The 22,279-nt window shown below is 38.0% G+C and overlaps 3 protein-coding genes and 1 long non-coding RNA gene across 7 annotated transcripts; 1 reads left to right on the top strand and 3 right to left on the bottom strand.

Moving 5' to 3' along the window:
* Positions 1 to 6,611: 6,611 nt before the first annotated feature.
* On the bottom strand, positions 6,612 to 8,500 carry LOC113329856 (extensin-2-like). Its single transcript, XM_026576680.1, has 3 exons — positions 8,024 to 8,500; positions 7,075 to 7,648; positions 6,612 to 7,018 (listed from the first exon to the last, which is right to left on the bottom strand). Exons 1-3 carry the CDS (start codon positions 8,498 to 8,500, stop codon positions 6,612 to 6,614), a joined length of 1,458 nt encoding a protein of 485 aa, XP_026432465.1.
* A 586-nt stretch (positions 8,501 to 9,086) lies between these two features.
* LOC113329467 lies at positions 9,087 to 10,913 on the bottom strand. 2 transcript variants are annotated; one of them, XR_003349896.1, is made up of 2 exons: positions 10,675 to 10,913; positions 9,087 to 9,420 (listed from the first exon to the last, which is right to left on the bottom strand). It is a non-coding gene; the product is annotated as an uncharacterized LOC113329467 (long non-coding RNA). The 2 variants fall into 2 exon arrangements; XR_003349895.1 differs by lacking the exon at positions 10,675 to 10,913 and adding an exon at positions 10,161 to 10,273.
* Positions 10,914 to 17,350: 6,437 nt separating this feature from the next.
* LOC113329957 lies at positions 17,351 to 18,251 on the top strand. The gene has a single exon (XM_026576810.1). It carries the CDS (start codon positions 17,445 to 17,447, stop codon positions 17,970 to 17,972), a length of 528 nt encoding a protein of 175 aa, XP_026432595.1. The 5' UTR covers positions 17,351 to 17,444; the 3' UTR covers positions 17,973 to 18,251.
* Positions 18,252 to 18,342: 91 nt separating this feature from the next.
* LOC113329955 (protein FAR1-RELATED SEQUENCE 5-like) lies at positions 18,343 to 21,701 on the bottom strand. 3 transcript variants are annotated; one of them, XM_026576808.1, is made up of 5 exons: positions 21,531 to 21,701; positions 20,660 to 20,820; positions 19,871 to 20,535; positions 19,490 to 19,695; positions 18,343 to 19,243 (listed from the first exon to the last, which is right to left on the bottom strand). In XM_026576808.1, the coding sequence occupies exons 2-4, from the start codon at positions 20,742 to 20,744 to the stop codon at positions 19,501 to 19,503; spliced, it is 945 nt and encodes a 314-aa protein (XP_026432593.1). In that variant the 5' UTR covers positions 20,745 to 20,820; positions 21,531 to 21,701; the 3' UTR covers positions 18,343 to 19,243; positions 19,490 to 19,500. The 3 variants fall into 3 exon arrangements, with proteins under 3 accessions (XP_026432593.1, XP_026432592.1, XP_026432594.1); XM_026576807.1 differs by having other exon boundaries at positions 18,343 to 19,238; XM_026576809.1 differs by having other exon boundaries at positions 18,343 to 19,238; positions 20,687 to 20,820.
* Between the last annotated feature and the right edge of the window lie 578 nt (positions 21,702 to 22,279).

Raw genomic sequence — 22,279 nt, 5'->3', positions numbered from 1 at the left:
TCCCATGACATACCGTTAGACTCTTTAAAAGTTAGGGTTTGCAAGAAAGCTTACCCTGGTGGACTGATGGGTGAAGGGCTATACGTCCGGTCCTTATTTTACAAAGACATATATATGATATCAGCATCATCTCTTAGTCAGGATATGCCATATTACCTCCAAGAAAAACACACCTACCTCAACAAGACACGCATCATTAAGAGTGAGAGAGGACACCATGGCACACTTACACATGAACAAAAAAACTTTTGGAAAACTTGGACGACTGATGATTAATAGCCAAGCAAAACAAGAAAGAGTTGGAAAAGTTATATTCATAGTAACCAATATTCTCCGGATTTGATATTATGGCTCTCGTTTTTAATTTTTTTTAATAATCCAAAGCTAAAGGTCCAGTGATTGCATCTGTAAATATGTACACAATGCCTCGGATTATCTTTCCCAAGTAGCAAAGAGTATATACGGAAGTCAGGATTGAAGGTATGAGTAGGAAAAAATAAAATATGTTTATATAGGAAAAACATAGACAACAAGGCAGAATTTAGTTTGAAGCTTGTTTGAATTGTTGCCAACAAGAAGGTGAGATTCCCTAGAAGTCAAACACCAATTACCCATGCAACATATAATTGCGGCTGTTCTAATTGTCTTAAGAACACATATACAATCTTCTCTAGCCTCTATCTATTCGGTTTTAGTTTTCTAATTCTCTCTGGTAAGAGTTTAGTTTGTAATTTGTGGTTATTTGGATGTGTTTGATGTAACCCGTACATGGAATGTAAGAGTGGGAAAAACAGAACACAAAATATCTCGAGCTGAGATATGAATGAGCACAAAATAACTCAGTAAACCATTACTGAGTTATTTGTTACTAACGAAAAATATATATTCATGAGTTTTGACAACTTAAAAATTCAATGACTAAAATCATCGATAGAAATCCTATAATCCAGCATTAAGAATTTCAACAAAGGATTCAAGACATGCCCAAACCATTGCATTACTAACATAACGCAAAAGAACAACAAAAAAGATAAATGAAGGAAAATGGGAAATGATCTCCCCACTCGGGTGATCAATAATGATTGAATATGTATGTAGACCAGGGTTTAACCCGTGCCGTAACGGCACGGGAAAGGATATGTTTTTCAAATATATCCATACATATCATAACTGTTGGCGAAAAATCGATCCACTTGATCTAAGTCTAAATGTTTTTGAGGTGTTGGTTAATAAACATGTTTTTAGCCTCAAATCTTTTAATATTATATCCGTAAGTCATAGAATCATTTAGGACAAACATAGTTAATCGTTAACCAACTCCCCAAATTCCTATGGGCCCATGCGTAATAGAACACTACTTCATTCACTTCTTCAAAATAAAGAAGTGTCCTTACTTCGAATACAAATAAATCATCACAGGTCGTTCATCAAATTTGTAGCAAAACTTAAGACGCAAAATTACTTCAAAATCAATCAGATTAATCTTACAAAATCTGTTAGCTTCATAAATTAGTTTTCTCCCTTTGATGATATAAATTATTAAAGTTACATAGGTTTGTCTTTATTTATTTTCCTAAAGTTTAATAATCTGTAATTTTTGATCCATTTCGTTTCTTATCTACTTATCTTCTCTCCTTGCCTATTATCATGAACTATTTCTCAAGCATACATAATCACATGAAGTCGAGGAGAAATGGCAGAAACATAAATCATGACAAAATAGGAATAAAGATGGATATTTAAAACTAAATCAATTACAATTGATTCGCGTGTAGCCTTGTACAGGGTCAAGTTTTTTTTATATGTTTCATCTTCTTTCTTGTCCCGACCCGACAAATCTTAAAACCACAGCTGTTGATTTGTCTTCTCCCTAGAATAATCTGGCCTTTAATGTTTATTTTTATTTTAAAAAATTAATGATATATAAGAAAAAAAATAATATCAAATAAAAAAATTTAACCAAGGGTATCTAAATAATTTATCTACCTTAGGACACCTTCTCATCCCACTACCGCTACTTCTTTTAGCACCACCACCATTATCGTCATCACTCAACCATTTTCACCAACACCCACAACCATTATCCCTACCGCCGATCCACCACCCCCACCCACCATCACAACCACCACTAATGCCCACTGATTTGATATAAAATAAATGTATTATGTATTGTATGAATAAAAATAGATTTACTTGATTAATTAAATAAACATTTTATTATGAAATTTATCAATAGAACATTTATTATTGAAATTTAATTAATTAGGCTAATCATTTTATAGCTATAGGTTTAGCTTTCCCAAGAATGAATCCAGAATATCCTTTATCTTGCGTAAGTTTTCTATCAATCATATTAATCTTACAAAAGGGATTATTCAAAAAGATTTCTTTACAAAGTCCGATACATATAAATTAACTTGTAAGTTTGTAACAATAAATACATACAAAGGAAAATTGTTTTCCACAAAAACTCTTAAACTTGTGTATGATCATCAAACCACCCCACTACAAGCTCTGTCGCCAACACCACTGTGATTTAGCGTTACCAAGGTTGGTAACCAGAAAGATGCAGTGCATACCCGCACAGATCCTTACAAGTCAATTTGGATGTGCACACTTCCTGTAATCTTGCTTCTTAACCCAACATTTTTTTTTCTTAAACAGAGACTTTATTAAAAAAGGACTCCTGGAAAAAGAACAAAAAGATAAGAGCTAAATAAACGGACACCATGCCCGGGCCTAGAAATAGAATAATAAACGGACAATGTACCATTCTTAGGCTTAGTTTGGTAGTGCGGCGGATTTTATAAAAGAACTATTCTGCTTTGCGTTCTTGTGTTATGCTATGGGAAAAAAACAGTTAGACGTTTGGTAAAATATTGATTAAAGTTACAGCTGATTAAAAAAGCAATCAAAGTGTGTTTGATAAAATATCAGATTCAACCATTGTTGTTGTGTCAAATGACAAAAAAAAACATATATCTCATAAAATAGTTTTATTCAATTTTATTGGGTATAAAAGTAATTACTTTTTTTTACGATTAAATATAAATATATAAAATATTAAATTCACTAATTGTTACTAGTATTATAATTGTTAAAAAAAATTTATTTTTCTTAAACTAAATAAGTAATTATTTAATATATTTTTTTCATTTTTATTTTTGACAAATTAAATGAAATGGTATCATAAAATAGTTTAAAATTAGATTATAATAATATTTAAAGAATAAAATATAAAAAATAAAAAATTAATTGTATATATATTAAGAGTAATTTTTGTCATTTACAAAATAAACTAGGGACAAAAAAAATAAATCAAACATTAAATTTTGGTGGAACCAAAGCTTATGCTTTTACAGCTTTTAAAAACTCATCCTCTCCAGCTTTTAAAAATTGAGGAATTTGAGAAGTGTTTTGGATAAAATATACTTTGATTTTTTTAACCAAACACTAATTGCAAAAATTATTAACATATATAGATTTTAAAAGTGTTTTCGGAAAAATAAAAGCATTACCAAACCCAGTCTTAATGTCCCTCAGGCTTCAATTCCAAGAGTACGGTAATCAAATTCTTGGTATACGATCTGTCACGCTAAATTCAAATGATTTTATCAAATAATATTTACAAAAAGGAGATAAACTCGGGTAATGATGGCCACGTTGTTCTTTGAAACTTCAGTTCGCCTCCACCTTGCAAGCGGTCTCATAAATTGTCAGTTGCACCCAGTACACAATATTTGGCTTAAAAATTATCGTTGGCTGAAGTCTACATGAAAAGGTGACACGAGTTTTAGGCAGCAATGACGCCTAAATTATAGAGATGGGTATTCGTTGGTGGGCCGCAGCAATGGCGCGCTGGATATTGATGAATAAGGTAGTTGTAGAAGTGATGCGAAACGAGACAAGTTAGAATGCAAGTTATATTATGCAGGAAAAATATTTATTACAATGAAGTCCCCGACAAAAGTACAATCCCGTATGTTAGATTTGTATTACATTATAGGGAATTTTGATAAAGTAACCCCATTTTTTGATATACATAAAATAAATGTCCCCGTTTTTTTCAAATTTGTTAAAATGCCCTTACTGTTTACTTTCACACCTTAGGCCCGCATAATTGAGTCAAATGTCATTTACCTAGTCAAAAAATGGGTGAAATTACCATAAATCCCTACACTATATCTAAGAGTAAGAGGAAGTTCAGCCGACACTCTTCCTCTTCTCTTCTGTTTCTTCTTCTCTTTCTTCTTATTCTTCTTCTCCCCTGTTCTTCACTCCGGTGATTCTGAGAGTATAAAATCGAGAGAAAGGGGGCGCGGAAGTTTTAGGGAATAACTCGTGATGGTGGTATTGATTCATATAATCAGCTCGAACTCAGGGAAAGTAAATCAGGTAAAAAAAATTAGGGTTTGTGATCTTTTGATTTTATGTAAAATTAATCATGTTACTGAAGAGTAGAAGATGGGTTTTCAGTGATGAAGATGATAAAGAGGGATTATGAGTTAATTTTAAGCTTTAGTGAGGATTTGAAAGAGATTTAGGGTTCTTGGTGATTGAGTAATTTATAGAAAATTTCGTGGAGTTGATTCTGTTGTTGTTCAGGTGAGTGCAGGTGGACTGTGATGATATTACAGGTGGCTGCTTAGATGTATGCTTAGGTCACAGGGAAATTTCGTGGATGAAGGTGAGATCTCAAAGAAGAATTAGGGTTCGCTGTTGTTTCCTTCAAGAGCAGGAATAGATTTATTCAAGGGTTTGATCAGATTTTGAATCTGTAAGAGAAAGGTTGTGTGTGTTGAATTCATGGGTTTTGTCTGAACTGTGTCCTCCTGATATTGAGGAGATGATGATGATTCTGTAATGAAGAAAAATACTATGCTGCTGAATCGAGAAGAGAGTAATGGAATAAGAAATGGGTTGCACTTGGATTCACAGTTAGGGTTTGTATTGAAGGCTGCTGAGATGAACAAGAAATCAAGATGCAAAGGATATACTGCTGCTCAAATTACATAATGGATCAAGAAGAGCACAAGGAAATTAGGGTATGGTGGTACTGAAATTGAAACTCTGTAATTGAAGATTTGATAGTGAGAGTTGGTAATGCTGTTCTAATGAAGGTTTGTGGTGCAAAACAAGGTCGCAGCTGCTGTACAGATGAAGACTAGGACAACAGTCATGAAAGACGCAGTGATGATGAGCTGGTGGTGTTTGAACTATGAACTGGATTTGGTTTATGCGGTGTGCAGCTGGTGTTGTATGGAAGGAGTGTGCATTGTAGGGATGTAACTGAAGTCGAAGTACTAGGATCTCAAGAACTGGAGCTGCATTAGGAGATAGGAAATGGCAGGAGTACAGGGTATGAAAGGAGTGTATGAACTGCAATGGACCGAGACACTGGTGAGTGTTGCAGGGGTTGTTATGAAGTTGGTTGTGTATGGAATAGCTGCAAGTAGATGGAGATGATAATGGTGCTATGCGTGTTGGTGGTTAAAGAATGGATGCAGTGGTGCTGCTGGTGGTGGTATGTTAGAGTTGCAGATTGCAACTACAGATGAACAAGGGTTATGGTTTATTGGTGGTATGTTGATGAATGGGTTTATAGGAGCACCAGATGGTTATGTTGTTGTCTTGGATGGATGAGAAAGGAATATTATATGTGGCCTGGATCTGTTGGTACACGGATGAATGGAATGTGGAATTGGAGCAGAGAAAAAGTGTTGCTCATTACAGGTAATGGTTTATATGCCTTGGACTGTGTAGCTGAACTGAAGCAAATGATGAATGAAGAATGAATGTGTTTGAATAGATGAAATGCTAGGTTGTGCAGGGAAGCAAAGAAATGGCCTGAAATTATGGCCGGGAAACAACCATAAACAGGGGAGACATGAATTGCAGGAGCTAAAAAAGTGGAATGATGTGCGAATGTATATGAAATGATCATAAGAATGGTTGAATGCATGTTGGTGGACTAGTTTATACAACAAGAAGTTAAATGGAATCTGGTGTTAGTGTTGCAAGCAATAAGTCCCTTCCCTTTATACTACTGATGATGAATTTTCATCAACCCATTTTTCTAGAGAGCATGTTGTTAGTATTGCAGGCAATAAGAAGAAGTGGAATTGACTCGACTCAATTCGACGATTCAAGAAAATCCAATTCTACTCAGGAGGAAGGACTTTTTTGACATTTTGACCCTGCCACCTAAGCGTTAACAGTTGCTAACTGCCATTTACCGTTTATTGAATAAAACAGTCAAGGTAAGGATACTTTAACAAATTTTTAAAAAACGGGGGCATTTTTTTAGTGCAATGTTAAAAGTAGAGGTACTTTATCAAAAAGACTTACATTATTTTGCAAAAACAACTAAACAAAAGAGAAAAACGTAATAAACATATTTTCTGGAACTTACCTAAACTTTCAATTTAGGTTTGGATTGTTGAAATAAACATATATAAAACTCACAATAAAATCAGATAACAGTTTGGTGAATGTGGGAATGGCTGGTACATGCGTTTCAAACGATGTAATCTGAATGAATGTGGTAAGCTAGGAAAATGGTGATTTTAGTGGGGATAGTAGAAACATCTTTGACGTATGCACTAAGATTTTTAGTAATAAGGAGCGACGTAAGCTGGCGATTTAGGAGTATACTTTGGTGTTTCGTACTTGGGTGCGACGTAAGCTGGGGGTGGTGGAGATGCATAGACGTATTTGGGAGTGACGTAAGCAGGTGGTGGTGGAGATGCGTACACGTATTTGGGAGTATATTTTAGTGCTTCGTACTTAGGGGAGACGTAAGCTGGTGGTGGTGGGGATGCGTAGACGTACTTGGGAGTGTACTTTCGTGCTTCGTACTTGGGGGCGACGTAAGCTGGTGGTGGTGGGGATGCGTAGACGTACTTGGGAGTGTACTTTGGTGCTTCGTACTTGGGGGCGACGTAGACTGGTGGTGGTGGGGATGCGTAGACGTATTTGGGAGTGTACTTTGGTGCTTCGTACTTGGGGGCGACGTAAGCTGGTGGCGGTGGGGATGCGTAGACGTACTTGGGAGTGTACTTTGGTGCTTCGTACTTGGGGGCGACGTAAGCTGATGGTGATGGGATGCGTAGACGTACTTGGGAGTGTACTTGGGTGCTTCATACTCGGGGACGACGTAAGCTGGTGGTGGTGGGGACGCGTAGACGTATTTGGGAGTGTACTTTGGTGCATCGTACTTGGGGGCGACGTAGGCGGGTGGTGGTGGAGACGCGTACACGTACTTAGGAGTGTACTTTGGTTCTTCGTACTTGGGGGAGACGTAGGCTGGTGGTGGTGGAGACGCGTACACGTACTTAGGAGTGTACTTTGGCGCTTCGTATTTGGGGGCGACGTAGGCTGGTGGTGGTGGAGACGCGTAAACGTACTTAGGAGTGTACTTTGGTGCTTCGTACTTGGGGGAGACGTAGGATGGTAGTGGTGGAGACGCATACACGTACTTAGGAGTGTACTTGGGTGCTTCGTACTTGGGGACGATGTAGGCTGGTGGTGGTGGAGATGCGTAGACGTACTTAGGAGTGTACTTTGGTTCTTCGTACTTGGGTGCGACGTAAGCTGGTGGTGGCGGGGATACGTAGACGTATTTGGGAGTGTACTTTGGTGCTTCGTACTTGGGAGCAACGTAAGCTGGTGGTGGTGGGGATGCATAGACGTATTTGGGAGTGTACTTTGGTGCTTCGTACTTTGGGGCGACGTATTTAGGAGTGTACTTTGGTGCTTCATACTTGGGAGTGACGTATTTAGGAGTGTACTTTGGTGCGTCGTACTTGGGAGCGACGTATTTAGGAGTGTATTTTGGTGCTTCGTACTTCGGTGCGACGTATTTAGGAGTGTATTTTGGTGCTTCGTACTTGGGAGCGACGTATTTAGGAGTGTACTTTGGTGCTTCGTACTTGGGGACGACGTATTTAGGAGTGTACTTTGGTGCTTCGTACTTGGGGGCGACGTAAGCTGGTGGTGGTGGTGATGGAGATGGGTAAACAACGGGAGCGACGTAAGCAGGTGGTGGTGGTGACTGCGATGGGTACACTACAGGAGCGACATAAGATGGAGGTGGTGGTGATGGAGATGGGTACACTACGGGAGCGATGTAAGCAGGTGGTGGTGGTGATGGGTACACTATGGGAGCGACGTAAGCTGGTGGTGGCGGTGACGACGATGGGTAAACTACGGGAGCGACGTAGGCTGGTGGTGGTGGTGATGGAGATGAGTAAATTACGGGAGCAACGTAAGCCGGAGGAGATGGTGATGGAGATGGATAAACAATAGGAGCCACGTAAGCAGGTAGTGGTGGTGATGGGTAAACTTTTGGAAGATTTAAGTCGGCAATAACCTCCACGACTGGTTTCTTGTAGGGAGTTTCTTTGTAGTTGGGTGTATATGGTTCGTACTCAGCTAGCACCACATTGATTAGAACGAAAAAGGTAAAAGCATGAACCAGACAAGCTAAGAGCCTCGCCATATTGAATAGTGGAGGCAACGGAGAAAGAAAGAATATCTATTAAGTTGTGGTGTTGAAGAAAGAGGCTTCTACACCCATTTATATAGAGCAACGCGTGATTACTTTTTCTTCATTGCCAAGCACAATTTATTGAATAATACACACTTGGTAGGTAGTGTTTCGTGGTGAATCACGAACTACATGAATAATACGAGTTGATGCTTGCACGATCTTTGGGTAATCGATGACTGGAAAGACACGTTCGTCTACGTGTTGGGATGTTAACTATAGAACATACAGATTTGCCAAACATGATAAGATGTAAGTTAAAGGGTTTCTGTACTGGTTGGGTCTTTCAATTTGATGGAAAAGGGATTTGCAAGTGCCGGAGGAAACATCCCAAGTGTCTTAAACTTCTAAGTCGATTTGTAACAATTCACACATTAGGAACCCCTCCTCAGAATACATAGTCTGAACCATCAAAACCAAAAAAGAATACATGGTCTGCAACACTCGAGTTTCCCAAAGAATTAGTAACTGCTGAATGATACAAGTAGTCTCACCCATCCAAGCTGAAAATAGCAGCGACAAACGACCAGTACAGAAATTCCACAGAATAAAAAGCCAAATTATCATTGAAGTTACATTCTGAAAGCTGCTGTATCACAGGGATCAGGTCTATAAATACTACAAATACAGAAAATGCATGGATTATAATGCACCTCTGACATACCATTCAAGCAATTGCAGTTTTTACGTACCATTTAAGCAATTGCAGTGTGCAGAAGCATTTCATAAAAGTTTTACAAACTCAAGCATATCATTAGTTCCCCCGAACCACAGAGTCTTAAGTCTTAACTTCTAAAACCAGTATAAGACCATCCAAAAGCAAAGATCTTTCTGATTCTTGATCTTCTAACTCGAAATAATATAAAATACCTCTACAATGACAATCAAATTTGTAGTTAATACGAGAACAAAGAATATGTTATTTGCTATTTTGCTTATCTTTATGAATTGGGATTTCAAGAGTAACAACAACAATTGTTTTTTACTTTGATTACCTAATGTGAAACATGAACGGTAAGGAATTCCAAACTAGCAAAATGATAATGCAAATATCGACAAATGGAAAATGCTCTCTTTATCAACCTAATGTGATAGTCATGCAATGCAGTAGCTCCAAGAAAGTATCAAAATGTTCAATCCTTCATTCACAATGAATAACAACATTTCGATGCAGATTTACGCTAATACATTCACATAAAATTTCTAGGGATCTGAACTATGGAATCTCACGACAACCAGAAACCTGATAACTACTCCTAACAGTTTTCATGAATGACAAGCCTAGACAATCTACAATCAATCAATACTTTGAATTCCTTCCTTCTACATTGAATATTCCTGTTTAACACCAACCAGAACCAGTTTCTAATAAATAAGTTGTAGCCCTTAACAAATACCGAAAAAAAACAAAGGCTCGCCATTACGGTAACTGTTTGCTTTTCTCATTCCCCCAGTAACCATTTCAAGATTACTAGAGTTATGACAAGCATAAGACTTGGATCAAAATCCAAGACTCTCATTTTGTTGTATCACTAATTTAAACTTCAAAAGATATTTTCCCATTCTGAAGCTCTGATAAAGTGAGCTTTCCATTTCGACATTATTATATTACCTCATTGGCAGTGTGCATAAATTCTCTGCAAAAAGAACTACTTATGTTGCTACTTCCACTAACCATTACCAAGAAACAGAACAATCCAACCATTGATTAAAGCAGACTATTGCACATTCCTGCATCGAATCCATGTAAAGGGCTTACTGGAAAAAATAAAAAAATTCTGAACAGGAGACTAGCCAAAAACCAAATCTTGATTAAGCTTACAAAAATAAAAATTATACATTCCTGAAGTGAAACCAACAATTACCTGACTATAAACAAATTATTTTTCTCTCTGCTACTCAATTAGATCAACAAGTCAATAATTTCCTTTATTTTATAAACTTCTAACAAAAATCATTCGACCTGACACTTAAATCAGCTATCCAAATCTGACTTACAACCAAATAATACAAGTACCAATTCCTGGAACTAAAATTTCAAAATTATCTTTCTGGCGCTAGTTTCTTACTCAATAGATGAATCAAACAAATTAGCAATCAAAATTCCTAGCAATTAAGCACCATACCTTAGCAGATCCAAGTAACCGGTACACCAATTAGGAGATAAAATGAAAGGAAGGAACTATCGGAAACCTTTGGCATGTGAGGACTCGGAAAGGAAAAAATCAAATTCCATTCCAGAATCACTCATACCAAAAGTTTAAGAAAGCTCAGTCTACCTTTCACACCCATCTCTATGTTCTTCAACGGAGGAGCACGGCGATCTTGAGGAGAGAGAAGGAGGAGTACGGCGGGCGGACTTCTGAATCCAATCTCTCTCACACTCTCTTCAGTCTTCAAAGAGAAAGAAACCCTAGACTTTTAATCATTTCGTTTTAATTTTCAATGCGTCAATATTGTAGCAAAATAGATGCCTATCAAAGATCCCAGGCGTTCATAAAGCTTACCTGCCAGATCTTATTTTAACGGCTCAGATTGAACGTGATACAAAAACCTAATATAATACGGCTGAGATTAAATACGATACCAAAACCTATTATAATTTTTTTTTCTTTGATAATAATATATATTATTATTGATCATATCATATAACAAACAGTTACAAGTCGGTGGAAGGAAGCCTGGCTACAAGCTGAGCGCCAACCCCCTTTTGAATTATAATTCCTAATCTATGGAAAAGGGCACTGCCTATTTTGTAATTCGCATTGTGACTGGTGAGGCAGTTCCCTAATCTTTTCAGAAAGACAATTGTATCTTCACCTAATTCCCTTAGAGTAGTAAATGCGAGCACACCGAAGCCGTAACCATGTGTGGAGCACTTCTCGAGGTATTTGTTGCATTTGCGGTTGATGGCCATGGAAATAGCGTGTCCAGGAGTGAAGCGTCGAGTTCCAGCACTAGTAAAGGGAGAAACTACTGTGACATTGAAGCAAACGTCCTTCCCTCCTTCCCAATTGAGCACAAGGATATCCGCTGACTTTAAGTTTTTGTCGGAGTCAGATCGAAGTCCTAAGGAGGCTTCTTTTCTGGCAGGTACATTGGCTTTGTGGCATATATAAAACACGGCATCTCTCGCAATATCATGTCGATATTTAATCCCTATATCCTTGGCACAGTGTAGAGCGCGATCGCCGAAAGCATCCATGGGTTTGTTGCAGCTGGAACAGGGACTATCGTCATTGAAGAACGGTATCCCGAGGGGATATTGGAGGACAGCTCGAAATTGCTGAGGCCCAACGGCTTGGCCAAGCCCACTAATAGGAATAGCTTTGACGAAGTCCATGGCATAAGGAAGCCGGTTACTGTGCCATAAGAACAAGTCACGCTCGGATAATGAAAATTCTGTAGGTAGGTTTTCCGACACAACTCCGAAGTATTTTGCTGCCAGTTTTTTCATGAACTTAGGGGCAGCGTCGTCGATGTTGCATTCAGAAGAAGGTAACCTACAAGTTTTTGCGTAGTCTTGCAAAGCAATCTGATAGTTGGTACACGTTTCCAGGGCATCAGGGCATGACAAGATGGTGTTCTGAAGATGCCGGGTTTGGAGGCTTGACGAGAGGTAACAATAAGCACCAACATCAGTCATCGTTAGAATGCCCAGGCCACCAAGTTTGATGGGTAGGGTTGCAATACGCTGCTGCACAACTCCAAAACCTAAACCGTCGCCGACAATCAACCTGCGTAAGTGATGCATGAGATGCATGTCAAAGTTGGAGGCTGCTGGATGAATGGCCGGGGTACATGTGGTGCGTAAGGTGAAGTATAGTTTCGAAACACCACAACAATTGCATAGAAGTAGCAACTCCGAATGCGGATCCTGCAATTGCTAGATTTTGTTAATTAAATCCACTGTTTTATCAACTCTTCCTTGGACCATGTTTCGACAAAACCGGAGGTCAAGGCTGACAGGCCCCCCTAGCAGTTTTACCCCTAATGTTTGCTTGATGATCTCTTCTAGGAAGACCTCAACGTCATCCCTCCGAGGGTCATACGTTGGCCAGTACAATTCCGTTTTGGACAAATTCAAGTGTAAACCTATTCGTGGTCCCTCTTCCTGCAGTATTTTCTAGGCTTTACCAACCTCCAGGGTGTCCCCTGCAATAGTTCCGTCATCTAAATACCAGGCGTGAAAATCTAGAGTACATTCAGAAGCAATCAACTCAGCTATAGGCTGTAGGTCTAGAGCAAACGATAAGGGGCCAAGGGGATCACTCTGCTGAACACCCTGCGCCGACGAAAGGAAATTTTCATTGTAGTATAGTTTTGCCGGTGATGAGTAATAAAATTCGACCCATTTCGAAATACTGGGGCAGTAAGCTCGTACTTCCCTAATCAATGTAGATCTGTCGACCAAGTTAAAGGCGTTTGAGAAGTCTATTAACATCATCGTCATGCTAGTATCATGTCCTTTCAACTCCAGTAATCTGTTTGCTGCATAAAGTATTCCTTCGCTGCCGCTTGGAATGCCAACACCAAACTGAAAAGTGCCTAAATATGCGGTCATATCCTTGCAAACGGAAGCAACTGCGAGTTTTGAACAAAGCCTACGCCAGATTGTTCCTGCGGCTATAGGCCATAAGCCACCCCCTGGTTTAATCAGTGTAGTTAGAGGAGCACTCGCAACATACGCTCCAAGAGGTGCCGGACACTTTCCATCCATCCACAGGTTAATGACATTAGCGATAGAATGTAGCAGGTCATCAGCAATGGCTGCCGCAGGACCACTCAAAGCGTCGAGAAGGTGTTGCTCCCTGAGGCCATCTCTTCCACAAGAGGTACCCTTGGGGAAGCTTCTGATGGATGACTTAACAGCTATGTTATCCACCGCTAGCGCTTCTGCAGAGATGCTTTCTGTAGGGATCACAGGGGGTTTTGCAGATGGGTGTTTGAGCTGCATATCCTGTAATGTGGAAGGGGTATCAGGGGCAACTCCATTAGATTGCAGAATACGATTTGCTGCAGAGAAATGACCTGGCTTATTTTACGCCTGCAAGCCTCTATGTTTGCGTCGTTCTCCCGCTGCTTGGTAGTACCTTGCCGTCTTGTTGATGGTCTGTGAATGTCAAGAAAACATTGAACTAAATGGTGACAGCCCTGTGGATCGTTCCATCTGACAAGGGCTTGATTAATAGCTGCAATCTGTAGCTTTTTGCGAGTGCCAGACCGAGCTTCTGCGGAGGACTTAGGAATGTAGAGGTTCAGAGTGCAGGCGGGTAAGAGAAGAAGTTTCAACCAGACTTCCAAATTCATGAGTTTAGTAATGACATCATCCAGAAAAGATTTAAGGGTGCGGGAAAATTGTACCCTACACTGTGGTGGGATACTTACAATTGTTGTGATTTTGCGTCTGAAAATCTTGTCGAGCATGTCAATTGTTAGGTTGAAGACGTCATCAGTAAAAACAAGCTGTGTGTTGGATGATGAAGCACCACCACTTCCCTGGGGTTTCGTTACTCCATGGATGAGAAAGACAGCCTGGGAACCGTTGAAAGGACCAACAATCACTTCAGAAGCATGAGATGCAGATGTGCAGGGCCTTCTCCAAGCGTGAATTCGCAAACACTTAATGCATAACCACATCCGCATGTCATTGAGAGCCTTCTCCCAAGAAACGAAGAAATCAATATTGTTCCGTATTCTTGCTCTGCATAACTCCTTGTATGCATCGGTGCGGAAATGCCAGTCAGATATGTGTCGATACAGTGCTCCTCTAACATAACCCTTGCCGGTTGTACCACCCAGGCAGCCATCAAAGGATTTAAAGGGGCATTGAAGATTGACTCCCTGTGAAAAAGAGATGAGAGTTTCTCCCTGTGAAGTTGAGATGGAAGGTTGTTTGGAAGATGGTGTTGGTTGTGGTAGAGTCTCGGTGTCTGGTGATTGGGTAACTAGGGATTGAGCAGAAGAAGATCTTCTTCTTCATATATGGATTACCTAAAGATAACATGATTTTTTATTTTGTTTTTACAGGTTCGTTGTTGTTCGTCGTAGTGGATTGTAATTCGATTGATAATTTTTTCAGGTTAGTTTCATGTAAAATGAGCAGTATTATTTTGATGTGTTCAATGTTTTGTATGTACGAGAGCAGTATTACTTTGATGTGTTCAATGTTTCGTGTATATATGTATGGTTCGTAATTGCTTGTTAATACATTAGATTATCTAGAATTGTAATTAGCTGAATCAGTGCATATTGCATGTACTACTCATTTTTATCCATTGTTCATCATGGTTGTGTCAATATTGTTACGTTTTGGTCGCATTTACAGGTTCAAGATGTCTATATCTAGTCCAAACACTAGGAGCTTTTTTGAGTATACCATTTATTAACTGCAAATTAACTAGTTTTATTTTCAGTATATCATTTATGTACTGCAAATTCGTAGTGTCTAACACACAGATTCATATATGTAAGCATAAGAATGGTTTTTTAATGAGTATGGAAGTTATGTACTGAAAATTCTGAGCCTTTTTTCGGTTTGAATTTGTGTAGCTTTTTAGTTTCTGAGAGTATATCATATATGTACTCTTATATTTTGCAGGTTTTTTATCCACTAGCATATGCTTAGTTCCTGGAGAAGATGTTGCATTAGTTCCTGGAGAAGATGTTGCTTCTTGGTCCTCTTCAAATAAGGATTAGCTCATGATGTTGATTTCTTATGATAACATATTTTATGTTTGGATGAATATACGTTTATAACATGTGCATGGTAATACTAAAGCTCATGAGGATCTACATATTACAAGTCTTATTAATGTATGCATATATTTCATATTTTTAGCTTGATTATATTGAACCAGTGATAAGTGGTTTAGTTCTTATATGTGCGGTTTAGGGAGTAAAAAGTTGATCGACCATTAAAAAAACACAAACCATATGTCACTTTTGATAGATATTCAAGCATTTTCATCAATTTTTCTTGTTATGTACCGGTGAATCTGTCTACTAGAATACAAAATACAAATTGAATGTTACATATGACGCTTATTCAAGAACTTTCATCAGTTTTTGAATTATGTAATAGGGAATCTATCTCCTAAAACATTGTTGCGCTGCTGATTTGAACAGTAAAAAAAAACTATCGATGTATCATATTGGTTAAAATAAAACAGGGTTTTTTCGGTACATCATATATGTACTACTAATCCATACCATTTTATGCTACTTTTTCAGCAAACACATATGTAGACTTCTTCTCAAACTTCACAAATCAGAACGTCTAGATCTTCTACTATGTTTTTTTTTATCATATATGTAGATAAAGTAGGTTTTGATAAATTTTCGGATGATTTTCTTTTACTGTAGATCAATGTTTTGATGGTTTAGTATGATCTCGGTGGGTAATATCATAATCATCTAATGGCGGGTTTTTTTTTGTTGATGATCGGAAGAACAAGAAAGAAAAATGAAAAACGAAGAGATAAAAAGAACCACGAGATTAGGTTTCTTTATGGGAGACAGAAGAATATCGAATTATATTAGATATTAAAGGTGTGCAGGCACACACGTTTGGCAACAAGGAGTTTCTGGTCATTTCCATGTTTTGGTTAAATATGGACCTGTAAATAACTAATTAATCCGGTTGGACCCTATTGTAAATAACCTTATGGGCTTAGGACCAAACAAGAAATTTTCAAAGAAACAATTGATTATCCAAATATGAGGGGTTGCAAATATGTTCCTCTAAAGGCACGGGCCCTTGCGAACACTTGACTTTGTTACCTGCTAATATGTATATATATATATATATATATGAACAATTTCCAAAGCCTGATCAACAACCGTATCACCTATTTTTTTCTTTTGCTTTTCCTTTGTTGGTAATTAAATAGTTACATATCTCCGTGGTATCAATGGAGAGAAAGAAAATAAGGAAGATAGGATGAGAAGAAGAAAACAAATCTTGGAAACAATGGATATTAGATTTGGTATAATCTTAATTCTGATATAATGAATTTTAATTGAAAAATGTTGATTAGGACGGATAGACATCCTCTTGGTGAATCTCTGAAACAAGAGGTTGAGGAAAAGGATGTCTATGTAAAAACATGCCATGTCATCTATATATTAGTTAAAGAGGTTAGGATTGGAGACATACTTTAGGACAAATGAAAAATATATCCCGAAGACTTTTTTTCTCTCACACATATTCCATCGGAGAAACCTTTAGGTTCTGGCTAGACAAATAGACAGGAGTATAATAGAGGAGAGACTTCAATTAAAAAATGGATGAATCACCGACCCCCCTCACTCACCGTCCCAACCTCAAACTCAAACTGAAAGATATTATTCCAACACTTCCTCAAGCTACCCTTAAATAATCTTCTCCATCTTTCCTTTTTAATATACTTATATTCTATACTAGACTAGATTACGAGGAGAACTAATCTTGACCATGAACGAAAATAACAAATCAAAGAACCCAATTAAGCACAAAACGTATTCAATAACAGCTAATCAATCTCCTAAAAAACAATAATAAACAGTTTTGCAAATATCTTCTTCCTCAAACCTGCAGATAACTGCTCCAGGTAAGCATCCAAAGACTGATTATATATATATATATAACAGTTGACAAAGCCATAGTAATAGCAAAACCAAAACCGGTAACGCGCACGTCCCACGGTTTTTATCTCCCAAATTACACTTGTGATTCAACCGCAATACCCGTGTCTTTATCCACCTCAAATTCTTTAATAAATCGTTGCCTTTAAAATAACCGTTTCTTCCCCCCTCAGCATACAAATAGCTTATCCATCCATTCACCTCTTCTTCCTCCTCGTCGTCATCTTCATCTTCATTCATTCTTCTGTGTCATCATCTTCATCTTCTTCTAATGGATGACGATGGAGTACCATTAAAACACAGACGAAAACCATCTCTATGCATCTCATGTTGTTTCCGAAACAACCATAACAACCATGAACACATAGCAGCATCTCCATCGCCATCTCCATCTCCATCACCATCACCGGATTTCAACAACCATTTTAAATCATTTAGATCTACGCTGAAATCTCCGACTTCGTGGCTTAAATCAAGAGTGAATCATCATAACACTCGTCCTCATCATGAGTTCCCGGAGTTTAAAGAGAAATGTAAGAATTTAATGGGTAAGGTGGGTAGGAATCGAAGACATTCTGCTGATTTCAGGTATGATTCGATTAGTTATGCGCTTAATTTTGATGAAGGTGTTTCTGATGATACGCATCCTGATTATTATCAAGATCAGTTTCCTATGAGGAATTTCTCTTCACGGTTACCTGCTTCTCCGCCGGATACTCCAACTGCAAAAAAATCTTCATCGTCTTCTTCTAATTCTTCAGTTCTCGTTTCGCCTAGAGAGATCACTGCCTACAGTTAGGGTAGGGATTCATTTCTCTGTGTTAAAATTAAATTTCTTATTATGGGTGAAGATTGAAGAACCAAAGATTTTGAGATTTTATTCTCTTCTTTTATTCTCTGTGTAGTTAAATATCTTCTGAAATATATGTATGGATTTTTTTAATATCTTTTTTTTTTGGGTGTAATTTGGGATAATCCGCTGCTAAATGTGCCGGTGAAAATATATACCGCCGGTGAATGGTGCTCGTTTGTGTAATTTCAAGCTTTGTTGGTCTATCTGAAGAGTTTTTGTTTGAAACCTTGAAGTCTGAAACCAGGAGATCAAAGAAAGAGAGCTAAAAAGCAGTTTATCTGCATTACAGTTGCATGACAAGTACTTGAGATTAGCATTCAAAGAAAAAGAATATATTGCATTTTGCAGGCTTTTTTATAGTAAGAAACTTGGAATGTTTGATTACTTTTCACCTGATGGTAACAGTCACAAGTTCCCTGAGCAAGGACATATGCTTCTTGTTTCAGGCTAAATTACATTTCAGAAGTTAGATCTGACCTTTCATCTGGATTGCAGCACAGAAACTGCAGTAGCAGGAGATGCTGCACGGCACATGTTGCTTCTGCTGGCTAGTTGCCTTATTCCAGTTCAAAGTCTAGTTGCACTCAAATTGGCTCTACTTGGCACCATACAAACTCTGCATTTGGAGACCACTTAAATTCTAGCTGGATTAGATCGTACAGGACCGTGAATAGCTGACCCACCCTGCACATTGCAACTTCATTTCCTGAGCTTTCTAAGCTCTTCACCTAGATTGCAAAAAACCTTTCCAACGGACAGAACCAGAAGCTTAATGCACTCCTCAAAATTAGAATGACCACTGTGGTTCTTAATGAGGCACTTGAAACTACCTTGTTTCAAATGAAATACGCTCAACATTTCACCTGAGTTGAATTTCTTGTAACTGACTTTGCAACACCAGAAGAAGCTCCAAACCACATGACTGATGATCTTTCTGTGTTCCCTAATCCACAAATGAAATTTTCTGGCTTCTCAGAATCCACCATCAAACTCTAATAACATTCAAATTCTGTATTCTCTCTTCAGCAACTATAACAAACCAATAAAGCTCTGGCCACATAAAATTCCTGAAAACAAACTTAAAACTCCAGTAAGTCGCCTCCCAGAGAGGCATTAACTAGATGATTCTTCCTCCCTACTCCAACTGGCTATATCTTCAGGAGAGGGTTACAAGATTCAGACGAATGCAGTAGGTTCTGCAGTGTTGCCATGCTTCATTGGAAAAAAAAATGATAAAGAAAAGCTATTAGTGCAGGAAACCTAGAGCAAAAAACTTCATAGTGAAATGGTTATACTTGATAAGAATGGCCTTGTTGAAAAAAGGAATCTCAGTGTCTTTACATTTCACCTATATTCAAAGTAATCAAGTAGTATACAGGGAGGGAACTCATGCAGAGGGGGAAAAAGAAAAGAACTTACTGAATCAAAAAACTAAATAGAAACATACTGGTAAAAGGGCTTACATGAATGTCTGTTAGGTCAAATCTTTGGCCCCTCTTGATTCAACTTCTTTCAAATTTTCGACTATGTCCTCTACTTTAGTTGACAAGTAATTTGCATGGTCTTCCACCTCTTTCAAAACCATAGTCAGTTGTTCTCGATATGCTGCTGATCTTCGTCTCTCTCGATGAAGCTCGACAGTCAGTTCGTGAATCTTCTTCTTGTCTTCCTAAAAAACAAAGTGAATATCATAAGGCTTTAAAAGATTGCCTGAGAAATATATTTAAGACAGACATTCAACGAGAGAGGGGAAGAGACAGTGTAAAAGCCCTCAAATCAGTTAAGTGCGAAAAATCCTCAATCATATTAATACACCAAATCCAAGAATGGCGATAAATACTCACACTTTCTGTATCTTTCTCGGTTTCACCAATTTTGCCTATTGCACGAGCTTCTTCGACAAATAAACTTTGGATCTTACTGGTGTCTACTCCTACGCCCTTTAGAGTCTCCACGTAGTCTTTTACATTCTCTAGCATATTTTTATGCGACCGAAGAAGATGTGGTTTCATTGGAGCCAATTCATGGTTATGATCTCGCTGAAAATGTTTCACCACCCACACCCCAGAAGCTTGCTTCTTGACCCACAATTGTGCTTTACAGCCTACCCTTGTGACCGCCATCCTACGCTTCACATTCCCTTTGTCATTCACATCTGATGTCTCACGTCTGAAACCCTCTTTTGAGCATACAAATATCCGTGATGTAATAGCTCTGTCTCGTGAAGAACGATATAGAGGGCCCTTACGAATACTAAAGCCCATATGCCTAGCATAACCATTATAAAATGCCTTAGCATCTTGCTCAGATTTGAATTCCTTACCTATATAGGGTTCTAGATTTATATCATTGTTGGACGAAGTAACCTCCCTCTCTCCACAAATTTCTGTCACTCCAGTATCATCATCATGGCTTGTTTTGGCTTCCAAAAGTACTAAACTGTCTGAGAATGCATCTTCTGAAACCCCACTGGATAAAATTGGTTCTCGGCTTGGTCCTGTAGATAGTTCTGCAAGATAACCGAAAAAATTGTCAATTAATTATACGATTAGACATGAAAACAGACCAGGTTTCCTAAGACCATGCTAGCAATCTTCTTGATAATAATGAATTAATATACAACATGTTCTCACCAGATAAAAAAGAGCGAAACCACTCACCACCATTAGAGTTCTCTTTCACATAGCAATTGTCAAGGAACTCTGAAGGGTTCCACATGCTGTGTGTCACACCTTTTTGAAAATCCAACCAAATTCAGCCGATATCCCTCAACCACGTGCAATGTTCAACCACACTAATGAAACCAACAACACCGAGTCAGTAAACTGTAAACAGGAACCCTCAGGTTGATTTATAATTTTACTGTAAACACATAATTCATAGACACTCTAACTTCTAAAATCCCCAGTTCATCTCAAAACCTACACCAGAGAACAATTAAAACAACATGCCAACCCAAACCTACTAAACTCTCCAGGCAATAGCCAACTGATGCAGGACAGACTACCTAAAAGAAAATACATAATTTTCCCTGCATCACCATCCTGAGAAGCAACAATTCATGAGCAAAAAAGATACCCACTCTCCGGAATGCATCACCAAGGTTCCTCTCTGTCTCAGCAAAACACACATACACATACACACACAAACACAAATGTATACAAGCAAGGTTCTTCCAGGGAACTTCATCGAAATATATATTGACAATTTACAAAAGATTTGCATACTATATGGACACCATCCTGCACAACCCCAACTTACAAAAACACTAATTTTTGCATAACAGCAACAGTCATTCCTATTCAGCACTATAATACCCAAAATTACACCCCACATGAAGCAACCAAAGCCATAAGCTTATTTGAATTTCACCAAACATCAGCAATGAAACTAAAATGGTGTTCTTACTTTACCCTGATTCATAAATCGAATACTAAAAATCAAGTTTTAATTCCAATAAAACCGCCCAAAGGAGTTGAAAATTTCAGAGAATCGAAAACTTACATGATTCTTAGCCTTCCATTCTGAATCGATATGAGGAATTGGGTTCTTGCGTTTGATTTTTAATTTAATTTCGGGTTGTTTTTTTTAATCGAAGAGAATATGGGTTATACTTAGAAATTGAGTTGGTAAAAACAAAATTTTAGGGTTTATGAGAAAGAGATAGAGGGAGATTCGGAAAGAAATATCTTTGAAGGGGTAAAAGTGGGGAAATGGATTACTTTGTTGGTCCCTTTGTAATCTTTATATTTACATATAGACCCCTGTATTTGTGTGCTTTTTATTTTTCTAATAAATAGTAATTCAAATAAAATTGCAGAAAATAGACAATAACTAGTAAGACCATCGATATTCCTAGGGATATGATACCATGTTGGATAAGCATATGAAAGACTCCTCACACACATGAGAAACTTATGCATTCGGACTTCACCGTGGACGCCAATAGCAGATTTCCATCTCCGAGCATGGTGTGTTATATTGCGTATTGTATCGGCCCTCGATGACATAGGATTATATGAAAAAGAATGGGTACCATGTACATCATCAACATTTTTGTTCGAAAATCTGTATGAGCAAATTCGTTACAATCAATAAGTATAAATCAACAATAAAAATTCTTGTACTTATTTATAAGCAAGTTTACTTGGACAATTACAAAAATCAATATCCAATAATCAACCTAGTATGTACCAGAACTATACACGAACCGATTATAACAATACAAGTCATGTAATCAGTTTTTCAAGACA

Source organism: Papaver somniferum, unplaced genomic scaffold (assembly GCF_003573695.1).
Source record: "Papaver somniferum cultivar HN1 unplaced genomic scaffold, ASM357369v1 unplaced-scaffold_117, whole genome shotgun sequence".
In the NCBI taxonomy this organism is placed as follows: Eukaryota; Viridiplantae; Streptophyta; class Magnoliopsida; order Ranunculales; family Papaveraceae; genus Papaver; species Papaver somniferum.
Note: the sequence above shows the minus strand (reverse complement) of the source record. Positions and strands in the feature narration are given on the sequence as shown.

Excerpts from the sequence above, each read along its gene's own strand:
- LOC113329955 (XM_026576808.1), bottom strand. The coding sequence starts at position 20,744 with ATGTGGAACCCTTCAGAGTTCCTTGACAATTGCTATGTGAAAGAGAAC. Across the intron at positions 20,536-20,659 it reads GTTTCGCTCTTTTTTATCTG|AACTATCTACAGGACCAAGC; the intron begins GTGAGAACATGT and ends GTTATCTTGCAG. Across the intron at positions 19,696-19,870 it reads CCGAGAAAGATACAGAAAGT|GAAGACAAGAAGAAGATTCA; the intron begins GTGAGTATTTAT and ends TTTGTTTTTTAG.
- LOC113329856 (XM_026576680.1), bottom strand. The coding sequence starts at position 8,500 with ATGGCGAGGCTCTTAGCTTGTCTGGTTCATGCTTTTACCTTTTTCGTT. Across the intron at positions 7,649-8,023 it reads CACCTGCTTACGTCGCTCCC|TACGAAGCACCAAAGTACAC; the intron begins GTTGTTTACCCA and ends GTTGCTCCCAAG. Across the intron at positions 7,019-7,074 it reads TCAGCTTACGTCGCCCCCAA|CTTACGTCGCCCCCAAGTAC; the intron begins GTACGAAGCACC and ends CACCGCCACCAG.
- LOC113329957 (XM_026576810.1), top strand. The coding sequence starts at position 17,445 with ATGGATGACGATGGAGTACCATTAAAACACAGACGAAAACCATCTCTA.